The 19,425-nt window shown below is 43.7% G+C and overlaps 2 protein-coding genes and 1 long non-coding RNA gene across 3 annotated transcripts in view; 2 read left to right on the top strand and 1 right to left on the bottom strand.

Moving 5' to 3' along the window:
* Nucleotides 1-1,067: 1,067 nt before the first annotated feature.
* On the bottom strand, nucleotides 1,068-3,803 carry LOC139609681 (uncharacterized). The gene is made up of 2 exons (XR_011685311.1): nucleotides 2,533-3,803; nucleotides 1,068-2,420 (listed from the first exon to the last, which is right to left on the bottom strand). It is a non-coding gene; the product is annotated as an uncharacterized lncRNA (long non-coding RNA).
* A 144-nt stretch (nucleotides 3,804-3,947) lies between these two features.
* LOC139609651 (protein NLRC3-like) overlaps nucleotides 3,948-19,425 on the top strand; it is a 72,507-nt gene continuing 57,029 nt past the window's right edge. The window contains exon 1 of the mRNA XM_071464535.1: nucleotides 3,948-4,067. The gene's annotated coding sequence lies outside the window, so the exon portion shown is untranslated. The remainder of the gene's footprint in view (nucleotides 4,068-19,425) is intronic.
* On the top strand, nucleotides 6,568-17,707 carry LOC139609612 (NLR family CARD domain-containing protein 3-like). The gene is made up of 9 exons (XM_071464454.1): nucleotides 6,568-7,830; nucleotides 8,065-8,178; nucleotides 9,432-9,510; nucleotides 9,667-9,892; nucleotides 10,048-11,842; nucleotides 11,949-12,122; nucleotides 12,216-12,389; nucleotides 14,914-14,960; nucleotides 15,116-17,707. Exons 1-9 carry the CDS (start codon nucleotides 7,742-7,744, stop codon nucleotides 15,667-15,669), a joined length of 3,252 nt encoding a protein of 1,083 aa, XP_071320555.1. The 5' UTR covers nucleotides 6,568-7,741; the 3' UTR covers nucleotides 15,670-17,707.

Here is a 19,425-nt window from a genome sequence, read left to right as displayed (position 1 = left end):
CTGACATGAATCATTTCAAATGCTTGTCTCTGAGTCAGACCAGAACACCACCAGTTATCAAGTGTTTTCCCCCGTCAGCTCCAGCTCTTGAAACAGGAAGTGGAGGACTCCATTTCCACTGACTGAGCCCTGTCAAAGGAAAGTTTCTGTTCCAGACAAAGTCATTTTATGTTATCAGCTGCTGATCAAATAACTGGTTCAACTCTGAGTTAATAATTAATAATACTGAATGTTAATGTGTGTGTAAATTCCTAATAACTGCCTCCAAAGTTTCCTTCAGTGACTCTAACTACAGACATGAGTTACCAGGGAAACAGAGACAGGGTCCAGCTGCTCCTCCTCTCATTCATTTCTTCAGCTGAATCACTGAGTCCTATAGTCAAAGGACAAACATGATGTGCTTCGTCTTTAACCACATCTGATATGTTCTGATCATTTTCTAATCTACAACCTACAGCTGGAGCATGAGCAGTAACTACACCTGTCAGGTCCATGAGCTGCAGTACATGTAGAAAGCAGCAGAACATGGATATAAGTAAAGTAGCTCAGAACTGTACTTGAGGAAATGACTCAGTTTGATCCTGAATATCGATCCCAGAGTGAGAAATAAATCATCAAAATAAACTCTCAGTAAACTCTCTAAACATATGACATGTTCAGTATTTATCAGTGATAGGGAGTAAGAGTCACTATTGATCAGTGATAGGGAGTAAGAGTCACTATTGATCAGTGATAGGGAGTAAGAGTCACTATTGATCAGTGATAGGGAGCAAGAGTCACTATTGATCAGTGATAGGGAGTAAGAGTCACTATTGATCAGTGATAGGGAGTAAGAGTCACTATTGATCAGTGATAGGGAGCAAGAGTCACTATTGATCAGTGATAGGGAGCAAGAGTCACTATTGATCAGTGATAGGGAGTAAGAGTCACTATTGATCAGTGATAGGGAGTAAGAGTCAATATTGATCAGTGATAGGGAGCAAGAGTCACTATTGATCAGTGATAGGGAACAAGAGTCACTATTGATCAGTGATAGGGAGAACTAGTAAGTATTGATCAGGATTGAGATAAAATAGAAGCGACACTGGCTCCAGTTGGAGGAGAACCAGGATCCTCTGACTCATTGGATGCGGCAGTTATTGTCTTCTGAACATCACACAGAGCTTTAAACCCCCTGTCAGCCCCTCAGCCTGCAACACTGCGTCCACATCAGTCCTGAAGAGTAAACGTCACATGCAGCTGTTCTCCAGCGGCTGTCCGGCCGAGCTCAGGCCGCCTTTAGTGGGCTCGGACAGCGTGAGAGCAGCGGGGCATGTCCGCCTCCTCCACAGGCTGATTCAGCCATGACAGTTGCCTTCAGTCATCAGCATGTGGAGCAACACAGTGATAACGACTCTGTGTTTCACTGCTGACCATCAAACCTCTCTGCTTCTGCTCTTATTCCACCGCTTCTACCGCGAACATGGACCCGACATGGCGGACAGAGTTAAAGCTGCTCCAGACTTTACTGTTACTGAGTCATAATAACACGATAACTTCCACTGTTTCTGCTGGAACTCAGGTCATTACAGGTGCTAACGACTCAAACATTAAGAAAACTCCTCACATCACCTTCAGGTGGAGAAAATAATCAGCGTCTCAGTGTTCGTTAGAAGAGAAACTAAACTTCAACCAGGAGGAGCCCAGGGAGGCTTGTGTGTGGGGGGGGAGTGGGTGGAAAACCATGGATGTATAAATACCATGGATGTGTTACAAGAACAGCAAACCGGATCTAAAAATGGCTTCCGGGTTACTTCCGCGTTATGTGGCCCATAGAGACTGCGCAGTAGTGTCACTCCCATCCTGCCTTTGGGCAATGAGAGCGATGGATGTACTATAAGAACTTGTTATAGTGTTATTACAAGTTCTTATAGTACATCCATGTTGTCACACATTGACAACATGGAACTGGGTCGTAGCACCTTCTCTGCTGGCTCGCCTGTGCTGTTGGCTCTGAGACCTTGACTGGGGTCTGTCCTCGTGGATCCGGTCAGCAGATCCAAAAGCAGTCCCAGCGTTTGTCCCTTGAAAAACTAATCAGGAGCATTTTAAAGGATCAGTTCACACCATCAGAGGTGTTTGTCAGGTGGTCAAACAGTGTCTGAAACACCCACCTCCCTCAGTGATTGGTCGGCTGTGTACAGGTTAGTAAGTAGGCGGGGTTTGAACTTCTCTCTCAGCTCTTTTTTCATTCTCCACTCAGATTATTTCTGTCACTTTTCATGTGAACAACTTAGGTCGACACTATGAATGTCCTCCAGCAGAGACTGAATATGGGAGAAGCTGTCTCCATATTTAAACCACAGCTGGATCCAGGTCCAGGTCTAAGTCCAGGTCCAGGTCCAGCAGAGTCTGGTGTGTCCTGCTGCTGCTGCTCTGGGCTTCAACACAGCACACAAACAGCTTTAAGTGTGAATAATGATGGAGCAGTGATGTGAGTGCTGAGCTCTGACATGGAGAAGAGTCATGGACAGTTAGAGATCCTCATCTCACCTCTGAGCTCTGGTATGGCTCTCATGGCCCCCACACAGAGTGGTTTTAGAGGGAGGGGCCCCCTCCTCTCTGTCCTCACACTGATCCATGCTGCTGGATTCACATCCACATCAGCTCACACACACTTTCTACCTTCATGTGGAGAGAAACACACATCATAAAATCTGAAACCCTGTTTCATATCAGGGTCAGTTGAATTCAGCCAGACAGCAGTGTGAGGAGGAGGAAGCGGCCATCAGCTGCTGTACTTCTACCATCAGTCCACTAGATGGAGTCATGAAGCTGCAGTGAAGTGAAGAGCAGCCCAGCTCACACGCTGCATGGGCGACTGTTTGAGGACTGATGTCCACTGATTTCATCTGACAGTCTCTTTGTCTACAATGTCGCTGTAGAAAATGACTCAATGAAACAAGCTACAGCTGATTATTTCACACACAACAACCCCGACTGAATTTATTTCACCTCAAAGCTCAAATACTACAACATGAAGTAATCATCATGTTATTTTAAGGAAGATTTTAAGGTGATCCTGTTATGTTCAGTCAGGGAGGTTAGTTTTAGTTCTACTTCCCCCTGCTCTGTCAGCTTGCAATGAGCACTCAAGCTGATGCCTGTCAGTCACATGACATGACGAACCTACTCCTGACTCCTGGAGTCTGATGTTTCCCATCAGTTGTTTGTCAGTTTACAACACGAGCAAAGAGAAGAAAGGAGTGAAAAATGTTCCTGACATTACCCTTAAATGGAGAAATGAAGCTTTGCCACAAGGATTACAGGAACTGAAACGGCAGTTTATACAGGAAATAGGGAAGTTGGAAGGAGGATATATGCGTGTTCCAAAGTCACATTTGGGCTCAACTTCCTTTTGCAGTAAATGTGAAATGCATGACAGCAAAAGTGGCAGGTAGAAAGAGAGAGGAGAAAGATGGCGTGACCAGTGAGAGAGGACGACTGCAGAGTTTGGCTGATATCCTCAATCACCAACGATGAGCTCCTGTAAACCAAGTAAACAATAAAAAAGAAAAAAAGAGCACTGGTTGATACAAAACAACAGACTTATGAACTGTTGGAAAGTTCTCTGACTTGCAGGTTAAAGAAGCTCAAAAGAGTCGTCCTCAGTAACTGTGAGTTCACATGTGAGGGATGAATATTGAACAGTATGTTACAGTATTATACTGTTGTAAACAGTGGCCTCTGGTCAATTATCCAGATGTGAAAGACACATGACATATGATATTAAACTTAAATTAATTTTGCAAAAGTAGTTATTAAGTCCAAAGTGTTTACTGATCCTACTTCAACCTGTATCCATCTAATCATTTTAACATGTTTTTAAACTGTTATTTATTTCAAGTGATTGGACAGTTTTCTATGGACCTTCATATTTGCAACTGCTGCTGCTTGTTAGACCGGAAAGTCATGTGACTTCTTGTAGCTGCAGAGGGGAGGAGCAGCTGAAAGTGAAAGTGTTCAGTGAGCTCAGACTCCATTTGAAGTGGACGGAGCAGAAGGAGGGAAACTGAAGGCTGAGGCAGGTGAGTGTTAACACAACATTATTATTATTTTACTGTCAAAGTCTCTGAGTCAGTTTGTCCCTGTGGACTGTGGAGGGAAGAAGAGTCACAGTGAGCTTCTGTCCACACAGAGACACTGAGAGGAAAACCTGTGTGTGTGTGTGTGTGTGTGTGTGCGCGCGCGTGTGTGTGTGTGTGTGTGTGTGTGTGTGTGTGTCTCTTGAGCAGCTTGTTTGTCCTGACTCTTGTGTGTGTGAGCTCACAGTCAGTGTTTCCCTCTCAGACTGAGGCTGTGATGAGGGGAGCTGAAGAGGGAAGGGCAGGGGCTCATGGGTTTGGAGAAACAGAACTCAGAGGGAGTCGTCAGTCAGTTCAACAGCTTTCTGATGAGAACTGAGGGCACAAGCCACATTTAATAACTTCAATATAAAATTAGAAAAAGAAATTTTAAAAAGTCTTGCAAAAAGGGTTGGCATCTGGTCAGAGGCCTAAAGGACAGGTGCTTGAGCATCACCTGAGGTCTACCTGTGCACGTGCATATGGGGAGAAGGATTATTCATCAAACTCTCTCAGTCAGATATCAAGGGGAGAACATATGGATGGATTAAAGACTTTGTAAAGAAGATCAATACAAGTTAGAATTGGAAAAAACAGTGAAGGAAATGTGTTGTTGAAAATGGAACTCCTCAGGGGAGCAGAGTAAGTCCTCTTATTTTCCATAATGATAGACCATATATTTATGGGAATGGAGAAGGAGATGGGCTTTTCATTCATTGGCTTTTCCATGCAGTTCTCCTTTATTAAAGCAGGAGGAGCGTTTCAATTCAATTCAATTCAATTTTATTTGTATAGCGCCAAATCATAATATACATTATCTCAAGGCACTTTACAGGGTAAGGTCAAGACCTTACTTTGTTACAGAGAAAAACCCAACAGTTCCCACAAAGAGCAAGCGCTTGGCGACAGGGGGGAGGAAAAACTCCCTTTAACAGGAAGAAACCTCCAACAGAACCGGGCTCAGGGTGGGGGGGTCTGCCTCGACTGGTTGGGTTTAGGGGGAGATATAAAAGAGGGGGTGGGGGGAGGAGAGAGGAGAGAAGAGAGAGAGAGAAACCAGGAACAGCTGTGTAGGTAATGGTGTTATCAATAATAATGACAGGTAACAGTGGTTAATAGTAAAGATGAGTAGTGGTGGATCTGGATCCTGCTGCTCCCGAGGCAGAGAGACCTGCAGAATGAGGACAGAGAGAGAGAGAGAGAGGAGAAGCACAAACTACGGGAGAGAAAAAAATACAAAGTTAATGCCATAAAGTAGTCAAGAGAGAGAGAGAGGGAGAGAGACAGAAATAGAGAGAGAGCCCAGTGCATCATGGGAATCCCCCAGCAGTCTAGCTCTATAGCAGCATAACTAAGGGATGGGTCAGGACATACCCGAGCCAGCCCTAACTATAAGCTTTACTAAATAGGACAGTTTTAAGCCTGATCTTAAAGGCAGAGAGGGGGTCTGCCTCCCGAACCCACACTGGGAGCTGGTTCCACAGGAGAGGAGCCTGATAGCTGAAGGCTCTGCCCCCCATTCTACTCTTACAAACTCTGGGAACCACAAGTTGACCTGCATTTAGAGAGCAAAGTGTCCTATTGGGAAAATAGGGAACTATAAGCTCTCCAAGGTACGATGGTGCCTGACCATTAATGGCTTTGTAGGTGAGGAGGAGGATTTTAAATTCTATCCTGGATTTTACAGGGAGCCAATGCAGAGAGGCTAACACAGGAGAGTATAAGCCTGATTAAAGGGAGACACCACCACCCCTCCCCCACATTGTTGCACAGTTTTACATTGGACAAAAAAACTCACCATCAACGTTAACATGAATCCACCTCACCTTAATACATTTAAAAACAGTTATTTTATCATAATACTTAATATTTGGCCGATACGTTGCCACTGGTTAACTTTTGTTTCAAGCAGCCACTCCTTGCCAGCAAACGTGAATGACTTTAACTTTAATTAACAGCCTGCCTCAACCAGCGTCAATAACAGCTCAGTTGTTTTACACCCCATGATTTATCTCGACTTCATACAGCGTTTACCATCCGGTAGACGTAAATATATTTGGTTCTTACCTTCTCTAAGCCGTGGAACGTTCATCCACACAATCCACACAAGGATTTTCTTTCCCGTCCAGTGAAAAAGGGGGTAAATAAAGGCCCTGGATACTGTCTGAGTAGAATCTGTAGTTGAAAACTGGAGTGGATCCAGACTGAGGCTGTGCTCTGCGTGAGAGATACAATAAGAAAGATATTGTGTCTCTTTTAACTTTCGCTCTTAGCGAGTGTTTTATCAGTGAATACAGTCGAAGTCACAGCTCAGTCTTTGTCTTCTATTTATGTGTTTGACAATTTTGTCAGATGATGTCCAGGTAATAAAGTCAACATTTGACCATAGGTCCATATATGTTTTGGCTAGTCTTGTTGTTAAGCTTATTTTAGGACTATTGCCTTACCTAGACTGTCTGTAATGAGCCACATTTAATAGTTTAATTTCACAACAGTGACAAACAGTAGGATGACCAACACTCTCGTTACCTGGTTGTCACCAGTGAAGGCAGGTCAGTGAGAAGTGCTGCTATGGAGAGCTTATTGTATCGTTAATTCATTGATACAGTAACTCATATGGTTCAACCATAATTATAAAGGTTGGATATTAAAGATGCGAAATTATTTCTTTGTAAGAGGAGTTACAATTTATGTACAGTGACTAATACATGTCACAAAGTGGCAGTGATGTTCTGACAAGAGTTCAAAGTGCCAGAAAGCAGTGTTGTAAAATCCAGAGATAGAGAGAAAGAAATGGGCACTGGCACAAGTGAAAGGAACAGTGCAGTGTTGTGTGTTGTCAATTCATGATGTGCAGTTGTTAAGTAAAGTGTTCATAGTTAAACGTGATGTTCTGCTTATTTTTTGTAGAATTTTCAGCTTAGTTCCTACAGAGCTCTCACCTGTAACTGTGGAGGCTGTAATGAGGGAGCTGAGGAGGGAGGGGCAGGGGCTCATGTGTCTCGCAGAAACAGAACTCAACAAAATACAGTTGTTGGACAAGAAGCATTTAGATGAGAACTGATGCCACGGGCCAAATTTAAAAACCTGGATATGACATTAGAAAAAAAAAAGTCTATCTGTGCACGTGCCTGATCAATACTCTCTATCACTGATCAATACTGACTATTACTCTCTATCACTGATCAATACTGACTATTACTCCCTATCACTGATCAGTACCGAACATGTCATGTTGTTTTCAGGACTTTGCTGAGCCTTCATTGATTATTGATTCCATATTGTTGGATCAATGTCAGATCCAATCAGTTGATCTCAGTCCTTCTGTGTGTCAGTGGATGTCAATGTTGGTCCATCCTGTGTGAGCTGGGCTGCTCTTCACCTCACTGCAGCTTCATGACTCCATCTAGTGGACTGATGGTAGAAGTACAGCAGCTTCCTCTTCCTCACACTGCTGACTGAATACAGCTGACACTGATATGAACCAGAGAAGAAGAGTCAGTCAGTGGAGGAACAGCTGATATTTTTACAGGAGAAATTATGTCAATTTCAGTTGATGTGCAGATGAATGATTTGTGTTTGTCTCCACATGAAGGTAGAAAGTGTGTGTGAGCTGATGTGGATGTGAATCCAGCAGCATGGATCAGTGTGAGGACAGAGAGGAGGGAGCCCCTCCCTCTAAAACCACTCTGTGTGGGGACCATGAGAGCCAGACCAGAGCTCAGAGGTGAGATGAGGATCTCTAACTGTCCATGACTCTTCTCCATGTCAGAGCTCAGCACTCACATCACTGCTCCATCATTTAGATTTCAGACAATCTGTTGATCAAAGGTCAGAATTTCAAACTGACACAAAGTCTTTTCACACTAAAAATGAGTTGTTGTGTTTATTCAAAGACTGAACATATTTTTCATCAGTTTTTATTCAACATGCACATTAATCAGTTGTGTTGTTGTTTCAGGATCCAGCAGCAGAGACCAGACTCTCCTGAACCCAGCTGTCTGTCTTTAAAGAGCGACCGGTCAAAGGAGTGGGGCATTAACTTTAAAGGAGGACATCCATCAGCTGATCAGATGTAAGCTGTAACTGACAGTAAAACTGAGGTTATTGTAGAAAAGAAGCAGTTTGGTCCAACGTGTTGTTGGATCAGGTCTGAAGTCAGAGTGTTTCTGTCTGTTGTGAACGTCCACACTGGAAGGTGGAGGTCAAACTGTGGCCGTCATAGAGAGGGGGAGATGTGATGTGATTTAAATATGGAGATAACGTCTGCTATGTTCAGACAGTCTGTCCTGGAAGACATTCACAGTGTTGACTAGGGCTGAACAATCAATCCAAATATGATCCAAATCACAATATGGCCAAGTGCAACATCCAAATCACCGGAGCTGCAGTTTACTGATGAAGGTAAAATGTGTCACAACGTTGTTGTGCATCGTTAGCACCATAAGTGTTGTGGTGCTGCAGAGACACCCCGAGCTACAAATCATGTTCTCCAGACGTAAAGGAACATGTTTGTTTGGTACAAGCCCCAACAAAAATCACATCATCATCATTTTTAAAATATCATGAAGCCCTAGTGTTGACCTCAGTTGTTCACATGAAAAGTGACAGAAATAGTTTGTGTGAAGAGAGAAAGTCAAACCCCGCCTACTTTCTCACCTGCACACAGCTGACCAATCAGTGAGGGAGGTGGACGTAGAGGATTATATTTCATAGTAGGCACAAGAACCACCTGTCCGCTTGTAGGCTACCTTTAGGTTTCCCACGAGTGATTCAATACAGGACGCAGCATTTTGTCCCGTATCCTGTGCTGTGAATAATGTGATGTCAAGTCAAACCAAACTACTTCTAGTCAACAAGTGGACTGAAGAAGTTCATCAATGAGCAGTCGACTGACCAGCTCTGTGTGCTGTGAGAAAATACATGTACATACACTTTTGTTTTCATACTGGGAGCTGCCCAGTACAACCAGTCTGACACAAGCAGACACTGAGCAGCTCCACTGGAGCAGCTGGAGGGTCTAGGTGCCTTGCTTCAGGGCTCTTCAGCAGTGTGGAGTGAGGGAGGGAGAGCTGTATGGAGGGTTGGTGAGAGCTGTTGGGAATAAACCAAACTGCTGAAGCCAAACACTGAGCTGGAAGCTACAAACAGCTGCAGACTGAGCTGTTGATTCTCAGTGGGATCAGCAGGACTAGTAAACCTTTACCACTACAGGGAGTGGTCTGATTCACTGTCCACATCCAAACATCACTTCATGGACCTTCAGCTTGTGTCTGTCTCTGTGTGGACAGACATAATGTGAGCTCATTCTTCATGATTCCTCCACAGAGTGGACCAGGAGAGCTCAGAGGTTCCCAGTGGTCAGTCTGCCCAGCAGCATCAAACACACCTGGACTCCATATTTATGGTCTGTACATGTACAACAACTACTTTCACATCTGCTCACAATCATCTCCATGCTGCACTGTTAGACCAGTGGATTGTCAGTCTGTCTAACATGGATCTGATGTTTGGCTCCATGGTTTTAGTTTGATGCAGTCACTCATGTAGTTTCCTGTTCCAGCTGCTGGAGGAGAACATGGTCACTTTTGTGAAGAACGAGCTGAAGAAGGTCCAGAAGCTTCTGGGTCCAGATTACCCAGAATGCTTAGAGAGCCAGATGGAGGATGAGGAGGCATTGGACAGTGTGGATGAAGAGCAGAGGAGCAGCAGAGAGGCATTTGTGAAGATCACGGTGAACTTCCTGAGGAGGATGAAGCAGGAGGAGCTGGCTGACTGTCTGCAGAGCAGTAAGAGGATTTCTCTAAAGATTCAACATGATGCAGAAATGAGACATTTACTAATGACTCAACACATGAGGGAAATATGTTCATATATGTATTCTTTATAGGAATTAAAATGTTATATTTTCTTGCTGAATCTTGTTTCTTTTATCTTCATTCAGGAACTCCTGCAGTTTGTCAACATAGACTTAAATCTGAGCTGAAGGAGAAGTTCCAGTGTGTGTTTGAGGGGATCTCTAAAGCAGGAAACCCAACCTTTCTGAATCAGATCTACACAGAGCTCTACATCACAGAGGGAGGGGCTGGAGAGGTCAATGATGAACATGAGGTCAGACAGATTGAAACAGCATCCAGGAAACCAGCCAGACCAGAAACAACCATCAGACTAGAAGACATCTTTAAAGCCCCACCTGGAAGAGATGGACCAATCAGAAGAGTGATGACAAAGGGAGTGGCTGGCATTGGGAAAACAGTCTTAACACAGAAGTTCACTCTGGACTGGGCTGAAGACAAAGCCAACCAGGAAATTCACTTCACATTTCCCTTCACCTTCAGAGAGCTGAATGTGCTGAAAGAGAAAAAGTTCAGCTTGGTGGAACTTGTTCATCACTTCTTCACTCAAACCAAAGAAGCAGGAATCTGCAGGTTTGATCAGTTCCAGGTTGTGTTCATCCTTGATGGTCTGGATGAGTGTCGACCTCCTCTGGACTTCAACAACACTGAGATCCTGACTGATGTCACAGAGTCCACCTCAGTGCACGTGCTGCTGACCAACCTCATCAGGGGCAACCTGCTTCCCTCTGCTCGCCTCTGGATAACCACACGACCTGCAGCAGCCAATCAGATCCCTCCTGAGTGTGTTGACATGGTGACAGAGGTCAGAGGGTTCACTGACCCACAGAAGGAGGAGTACTTCAGGAAGAGGCTCAGAGATGAGGAGCAGGCCAGCAGGATCATCTCCCACATCAAGACATCACGAAGCCTCCACATCATGTGCCACATCCCAGTCTTCTGCTGGATCACTGCTACAGTTCTGGAGGATGTGTTGAAGACCAGAGAGGGAGGAGAGCTGCCCAAGACCCTGACTGAGATGTACATCCACTTCCTGGTGGTTCAGTCCAAACTGAAGAAGGTCAAGTATGATGGAGGAGCTGAGACAGATCCACACTGGAGTCCAGAGACCAGGAAGATGATCGAATCTCTGGGAAAACTGGCTTTTGAGCAGCTGCAGAAAGGAAACCTGATCTTCTATGAATCAGACCTGACAGAGTGTGGCATCGATATCAGAGCAGCCTCAGTGTACTCAGGAGTATTCACACAGGTCTTTACAGAGGAGAGTGGGCTGTACCAGGACAAGGTGTTCTGCTTCGTCCATCTGAGTGTTCAGGAGTTTCTGGCTGCTCTTCATGTCCATCTGACCTTCATCAACTCTGGAGTCAATCTAATGTCAGAAGAACAAACAACATCAAAGAAGGTAAAAACAAGAAAATCTACAGAAACAGACTTTTTCCAGAGAGCTGTGGACAAGGTCTTGCAGAGTCCAAATGGACACCTGGACTTGTTCCTCCGCTTCCTGCTGGGTCTTTCACTGCCGACCAATCAGATTCTCCTACGAGGTCTGATGACACAGACAGGAAGTGGTTCACAGACCAATCAGAAAACAGTCCAGTACATCAAGAAGAAGATCAGTGAGAATCTGTCTGTAGAGAAAAGCATCAACCTGTTCCACTGTCTGAATGAACTGAATGATTGTTCTCTCGTGGAGCAGATCCAGCAGTCCCTGAGATCAGGACGTCTCTCCACAGATAAACTGTCTCCTGCTGAATGGTCAGCTCTGGTCTTCATCTTACTGTCATCAGAAGAAGATCTGGACGTGTTTGACCTGAAGAAATACTCTGCTTCAGAGGAGGCTCTTCTGAGGCTGCTGCCAGTGGTCAAAGCCTCCAACAAAGCTGTGTAAGTGTAGATTATTATTCATCATTATATAAAGACAATTCTATCTGTTCAACAGGAGAGAAAATAAATTCCTCTCTTCTTTAATTTCTTATGATCATCTCTGTAGACTGAGTGGCTGTAACCTGACAGAGAGAAGCTGTGAAGCTCTGTCCTCAGTCCTCAGCTCCCAGTCCTCTAGTCTGAGAGACCTGGACCTGAGTAACAACAACCTGCAGGACTCAGGAGTGAAGCTGCTGTCTGCTGGACTGATGAGTCCACACTGTAGACTGGAAACTCTCAGGTCAGGATTCATCAACCTGTTTATCTGATGACTGTTTAACAGACCTCCAAGTGTTGACAGAGTGTTCCTGTGTGTGGTTTTGTGTGTCTGCAGTCTGTCAGGCTGTCTGATCACAGAGGAAGGCTGTGCTTCTCTGGCCTCAGCTCTGAGATCCAACCCCTCCCATCTGAGAGAGCTGGACCTGAGCTACAATCATCCAGGAGACTCAGCAGTGAAGCAGCTGTCTGCTGGACTGGAGGATCCAGACTGGAGACTGGACTCTCTCAGGTATGGACAGACACTGACTGATAGAGGAGAAAAGTTGGAAACATTTCCTCTGTTAAAGTTGTACAGAAGTTCTTTGCTTCAGCAGAACAATCCCAGAGACTATTGTTAGGTTCCCCAACGAGGAACTAGGGGATGAGGGAAAGTAACAAAATAAAAAGTTTCATAAAAGGAGGGGCTACACCTGAGCAGGAGAGAGAGCAACAACACAAGACCACACCAGACCACAGCATTAGGGTACTAATACAACTGAGCAACAATAATAAAACCATCTCCACTGCTCAGAGACAACTTTTTACAACTTTTAGCTTTTTTCCTTAAACTTAGATATTTACTTTCTACTCAGAACTGTACTATACCGTCCAATCTCTAAACATGTGTGTTGAGAGAGTTTTGTCATGTCCACCATGGAAGTACTTCTTGCACTCAGTCAAGCTGTTGTGCAGCAACTCCATGGCCGCATTTTCACCTACACCAGGGATCAGCTGATTGTGCTGAGGCCGGCCCACCTGGCAATCAGTACAGCGGATATTCCTGCAGAAATCTGGAGAAGGACATATAGGGGATGCAGAGGAGGTGTGAAATAACAAGGGAAGAAAGGCATGCACAGACAACAGCGACTGGAGAAGGGGTAATATAAGTTGTGTCTCCCCTTTCTCACCATGGGCAACGTGAAGTCAGTGAAAGGACAAGTTAACAGCATTAGCCAGGATCAGAGGGAGTTCCAGGAATGTTGTGTCATGTGCTTTACTGAAACATGGCTGCACCAGGATGTTCCCAGCCACATGATATATCCTATCCTATTCTATCCTAAATGAAAAGAAGAGGGCTTTTAAAGCAGGCAATAAGGAGAGGAGGGCTATACAAGGCAAGTTGAAGGTGAAGATCAGGGTGGTCAAAGGGGATTACAGGAGGAAGCTGGAGCTGAAACTTCAGCAAAACAAAATGCGGGATGCGTGTTGTCACTGTAGCCATGACAACAAAGATCAGCTAATGTTGAGGAAGTACTTACTTTAACTCAAATCACTTCCACTTCCCAAATCAAATGATTTGATGTTTCACTCCAGTCGAGGGGAAATAGGAGCGCAACATAAAAGCTGAAGGAGGTTTCTGCCCCGGTCCCCAAAGTCAATGTGGAAGTGAAGTCATTTATTACTTACTGAAGTGTTAGAAGCAACAACTTCAGGGTGAACCAAGGCCAAAACTATACTCAGAAGAAAGTCTCTTCCAGAAAGTGCTAACTAACCCGAGGTGAAAACAAAGGAAACTAAAGACACCAACTAAACCTGGCTCCCTAAGGTGAAGAAAAACAGGAGGAAACAGATCAAAAATAAATGACAGTTCACCCCTACAGCTTCAGTGCTATTTACAATAAAGTGAATTCATCTATTTACATCCCCCAAAACAAAACCCAAATCTATTTCATACTCACAGCGGCACTGGGCCTGATCAAAAGCCACAGTTGACCAAACTAACAGAGAGAACTAACACACAATCAGACTGGGGGCCGGGACAGAACCGAGCTGCTGCTGTCAGCTCTGTCACCGGAGCACAGGACAAACCATGGAGTTTGAAATGCTGGATATTGTGAAGCAGCCGACCAGCAGCCGCCACTTCCCCGGCCAAGCCCATGCATCCAGCCAATCAGGAGGGACCTAGAGGTGGAACAACGAAGCTCCTCACAGACAAAGAGCACTCACTCTCACATAAAAAAAACAGTAACAGTAACAGTAAAACCACAGTCATACAAGAGACACCAGATCAGATGAAGACACAAAGTGGCTCCTTAATGAAAACTGTACAGCAGCTGTAGTTTCACAAGTCTTCCTCTCTGAGCCTCTTCCTCTTTGCTCTACAGTTTCTCTGACTTCCTCTGGACTTTAACTTGAAGTCAAATCAAAATGTGGCAACAGAAGCTCGTATGGTTCCTGCTGCTGTGTGACAGCTGATGAATAAACAGAACATCAGGTCTGATGTTTCTGCAAAACTGTTCAGTGACATGTGAACATCATCTGTTTTTTTATTCATCTAACATGTCACAGACTGAGACACTGTGGGACAAAGTGACACACATGAAGCTCATTTTAGTGAGGACTGTGTGTGTGTGTGTGTGTGTGTGTGTGTGTGTGTGTGTGTGTGTGTGGCTTAGACATTGTCCTGTTAGCAGAGGAAGTCTAGTGAAGCTACAGCTCCTTTATAGTTTTCACGAAGGAGCCTCTTTGTGTCTTCTTCTTATTTGCTGTGACATTAGTTTGTGCAGCTTCAGAGTCACAGACTCAAAGTGTCTCACACCACAACTGAGATCAAATGGAGAAAACAAATGATGAAATCTTTTCTCCATGTCTCCTCCCTGCTCCGTGTAATTACAAGATAAAGACTCCACTTCCTGTTTCTCTGTGAATGTGCGTCCATACATACAAGCCTCCATTTGAACACAATCATGAAACAGTCTGTGTGTGAGAGCCATGTAATGTCCATGTCTGCATGTTGAGAGAAGCTGCTGGTCTGACCCCCCTCCCTCTTTCAGGGTGGAGCCTGCTGGAGTCCGGTGGTTGAGACCAGGTCTGAGGAAGTGTAAGTGTGTTTATCATTGATTCATGAAAACAAAGCAGCACATTCAACCATCTTCAAACTGTCACATCACTGATGTCATGAGTCATGATCAGACTGTCAATAACTGATCAGATGATAGATCAATAACTGCAGATGTGTCTCCTTCTCTCCATCAGATTCCTGTGAACTCACACTTGACACAAACACAGTGAACACAAACATCAAACTGTCTGACGACAACAGGAAGATGACACGTGTGGAGGAGGATCAGTCGTATCCTGATCATCCAGACAGATTTGACCAGTGTCCTCAGCTGCTGTGTGGAACTGGTCTGACTGGTCGCTGTTACTGGGAGGTCGAGTGCAGAGGAGAGGTTCATATATCAGTGAGTTACAGAGGAATAGGAAGAAGAGGAGTCAGTGAAGACTGTTGGTTTGGATGGAACGATCAGTCCTGGAGTCTGATCCGCTCTGATGATTTTTATTCAGTCTGTCACAACTACAGAGAAACATATATCTCCTCCTCCTCCTCCTCCCCCTCCTCCTCCTCTGTCTTTGACAGAGTAGCAGTGTATGTGGACTGTCCTGCTGGCTCTCTGTCCTTCTACAGAGTCTCCTCTGACTCACTGATCCACCTCCGAACCTTCAACACCACCTTCACTCAGCCTCTGTATCCTGGGTTTGGGTTTAGGTTCTGGTCCACTCCTGGTTCCTCAGTGTCTCTGTGTTGAGTGTAGCAGAGAGAGCCTCTCATGAACAGAGAGAAGAACTGGTTTTTGTTTCTGTCCCAGTCTCTAAAGCTGCTGGAAGACTTGTTAACGGTTTTGAGGCCCTGGTTTTTAATCCTCAGGTGACTCAGTGAAGTTTGAAGTCCAACACCCAAAGTGAAACCTCAAAGGCTCTGAGGGAAACTTGTCAAACTGTCTTTGAGTGAGTTAGAAAGCTCCTGACTCCCCTGAAGAGTCTGATCACATGTAGCTTCCTGTCTTTGAACCATAAACTCTTTATATACAGTCATTGTTTGGAACACAGAGAAAATCTGTAGGAAGTCTACAATTTTAACCCAGAATGGCTTTTCTAATGTACATTCCCATATACAGTGCAGGACAGTTCCTACCTTTGTTTTACATTTGCAGCATAAATTGTCATTAGTTTCATTCTCTAAAGTCTAGTTGGGGTGTGATAGTATCTATGTACTGCAGGAAAATCAGACTTACCAAAAGGTTCCTGTTCAGGCAGCCACAGGCAGTGACTCTATATGAGCACATATACCCCTCCTTTTGTGGCAACTGTGCAACTAACTATGGTAAAGAAAATGAAGTTAAAACTTGTCATCAGCTGAAAAAACAGGTCATGGACGTTACTCATAAAGGCACTGTTAAAGTGTCCAAGAACCATGGCTCTCTTCCAGTCCTGATGGGATCAATGACTCATGTGCTCCTGGAAATAAAATGTCCAGAGCCAACCCAGCCCTCACTCTCTGAGCAGCTTACTCAGAAATGCAGTGATATCAAACCAGTAGATGGAGAGCTGCGGCTGCAGAAAACTACACATGCAAGTGCAGCTTACAGTGTTTTGCACAGGTCTAGCTACACTTCTGATCTGGACACCCAGTGAGCATGTTTCCTTCACAGCGGTATGATGAGGTGTTTGTGACTGAGCTAGTAAAGCACTTGAGAGGTTGTTACTTCTCACCTATGCTACCTCAGCTTGAAAACATATGCAACATGATTCCAACAGGATATTTCACTGCACATAAAAAGTAAAAACATTCACATACCTGCATGTCATATTTAAAAATCTGATGACATTAAATGTTGCAAGTGGTTAAATATTTTTTTCCATCTTTCAAGGTCATGTTCCAAACAAATTCAATGTAAACACTAAAGTTGGGCAGCAAATAATGATGTTTTTCATTATCGATTAATCTGCCAATTATTATCTGAATTGCCAGTTGTTCTGGTGATGTCTTTTTCTGTTTACTTAATGACAGTTTATTGTAATGAAGGACTAAATTAATAAGTTATAAGTAAAGTAATAGTAATAAGCTGGAATCATAATTTTTTCTTGGTCAAAAACTAGAATATGACTACACCATGTATGGTCAATGCACAAAATTGAGGACATAGTTGAAAACTGACATTGTTGCTTCACATTTATTCTTTGTTGTCATGCCAGCGGAACAAGTTTGAAACAGTGACTGAAACATGGTCCATTAAGACGACACGTTAACCAGCAGCCACTTCCAAGCTGCTGCTACTAAAATCCTGGTTTAATAACCACAACATCGTCTGACACAAAAACTGACAACATCAGTTAAAGACAAAGACTGAGCTGTGATTTCAGCTGGATTTACTGTAAAATTATCAGTTAGAAGAGACACAATATCTTTCCTACTTTGTCTCACACGGAGCACAGCCTCCATCTGTGTAAGAAACTGCTGCTTCACCTACTGAACAGAGCAGATCCACAGAGAGAGCAGCACTGGAGACTCTGCTCTGTGGAAAGTAGCTTAAGTTTGTCCAAAAAGATTAAAGGTGATAAGATTTCATTGTTACTGATGGCATGAAATGTAGTTTATATCATGTTAACAAAATGCATTGTATTCACATTCTGTACAAAATAGTCAAAACTAATTCAAAGTAACATTAAAGATTCATTGTCAGTGATGGAACTAAATGTAAATGTTTATATCATGTAAACTGAATGAAGAGGTATTCACATTCTGTACAACAAATGTTCATATAAAATCCATAACTCTTTCTCTACCTTCTCTTGTACCCATCAGTTTTTTATGGTGCACACATGCACATTTGGGGCAGTTGTGGCTCAGAGAGAGGGTCATCCACTAATCAGAAGACTGGTGGTTCGATTCCTGGCTCCTTCAGCCCCAAACTGAGACTGACAGAAAAGTGTAGTATGCATTGAAAAAACCCTGAATGAATGAATGAATGAATGAATGAGTGAATGGCTGCATGTGGTTTGTAGTTTGTTTTGAGTGGTCAATAAGAAAAGTATGGAGTTATCACTCAGTTTTAGTGAGTAGTTCAGTGTTACATTGTGCCATGAAACCAGCCAATCACAGACTTGGAGAAACTAATCCTGATTGGCTGTGTCATGGCACACTGTGCAGAGGTGAGTGCACTCAGAGCAGAGATGTTGAGAGAGCAAAGGAGAGAGAACAACTCACTAAAACAGTGACAGACATCAACCAATGTGCAACTATGTGGGTTTCAGCAAACAGGAAAATACATTTATTGAGCACAGAATAGACTTTTGTTTGCTAGGGTTAAGTTATTCTTATTAAGTTATTTTCTCTTCAAAGCATCATTTGTGTATATTATTTGTCTGTGCTCAGAAAGACCCACTGCCTGCTCAGGAATGAGGAACAAAATAACTCCATAGAAAAGTGATATGTAAGTGTGGTCCATTTACTAGTCCATGCTAAATGAGTTTGAATCATGAATGAGGTCCTCCCTTAAATTGACAAGAGCAGCACATCCTCTTAAAATCTTGTCTATTTTAGGAGCCATGGTAACAGAAACTACCTGTGACAGTATTTTGGAAACTTTCAAACGGCAGATTGCTCTTTAACATGAATTCTCACATGTCCAGTTTGTCTAGTGCTTGTCACCTGTTCCTCAGTCAGCTGTTTTTTTGTAAAAGAAGGCATTACCAATTTCACCTTTCTCTCAAACATCAAGTCTTTTAAGGTAAAGCCTCTGTCTGCCATGACCTCATCTCCAGGCATTAAGTAGTCCAACATGGCTGAGTCCATGGTGATGAATTTGCCACTGCATTGTCCTCCATAAGCTGCAGAGACAAACATGATTAGTCCGCAGGGGGCAACAGCTACCAGATATTTCACAGTGTTGTGTGAATAATAATGGCTGTATGATTCCCCTCTTGAATCAAGGATTTTGGGTTTTTGTAAAAGGCTCTACAACACAAGTGTTTGGAAAGTTCTCCTTAAATGCTGCAGGCTTGGTTGCCTGAATAGTTTCTCTTGGAAGCCATGGAATTAGAGGTCGCAAAACCTCCTCCAGTTTGTGGATCCAATATGAGATTATCTTGCTAGCCATGCTCTGTGATGCATCAAACTGCCTGCTGAGATCACCTATTACATTTCATAAGTGTCATGAGAACTTGATCTCACACACACATTGTAAATGAATTATTGTCATATCCTTCTAGTGTTGAAACAAGAATGTTCAATGATTCCTGTGTAGAGCAAAGCATCTGCATCACTTTGAAGCATAAAGTAGCCGATCTCATCACACTGAGTCATCTTATCCTGCACAGACAGTGGTGTCACAGACACACACAGACCCACATTAATAGGTGCAGGCCCTGCAATGCAAACTCCCACATGTGTCATAAAATGCTGGAAATCCTGTTTAAATGTAAACTTGTTTTCTGCTCATGTGACAGGAAATAAAAATCAGTCTCTTTCAAGAATAAAACCACTTTCAAGATGTGAAGATTTG

The sequence above is a fragment of the Trachinotus anak genome, unplaced genomic scaffold (genome assembly GCF_046630095.1).
Source record: "Trachinotus anak isolate AG129_WGS33_773 ecotype Australia unplaced genomic scaffold, CSIRO_AGI_Tana_v1 ptg000026l, whole genome shotgun sequence".
NCBI classification, from domain to species: Eukaryota; Metazoa; Chordata; class Actinopteri; order Carangiformes; family Carangidae; genus Trachinotus; species Trachinotus anak.
This window is presented reverse-complemented; position numbering and strand designations above follow the sequence as displayed.

Excerpts from the sequence above, each read along its gene's own strand:
- LOC139609612 (XM_071464454.1), top strand. The coding sequence starts at position 7,742 with ATGGATCAGTGTGAGGACAGAGAGGAGGGAGCCCCTCCCTCTAAAACC. Across the intron at positions 7,831-8,064 it reads AGCCAGACCAGAGCTCAGAG|GATCCAGCAGCAGAGACCAG; the intron begins GTGAGATGAGGA and ends TTGTTGTTTCAG. Across the intron at positions 11,843-11,948 it reads AAAGCCTCCAACAAAGCTGT|ACTGAGTGGCTGTAACCTGA; the intron begins GTAAGTGTAGAT and ends TCATCTCTGTAG.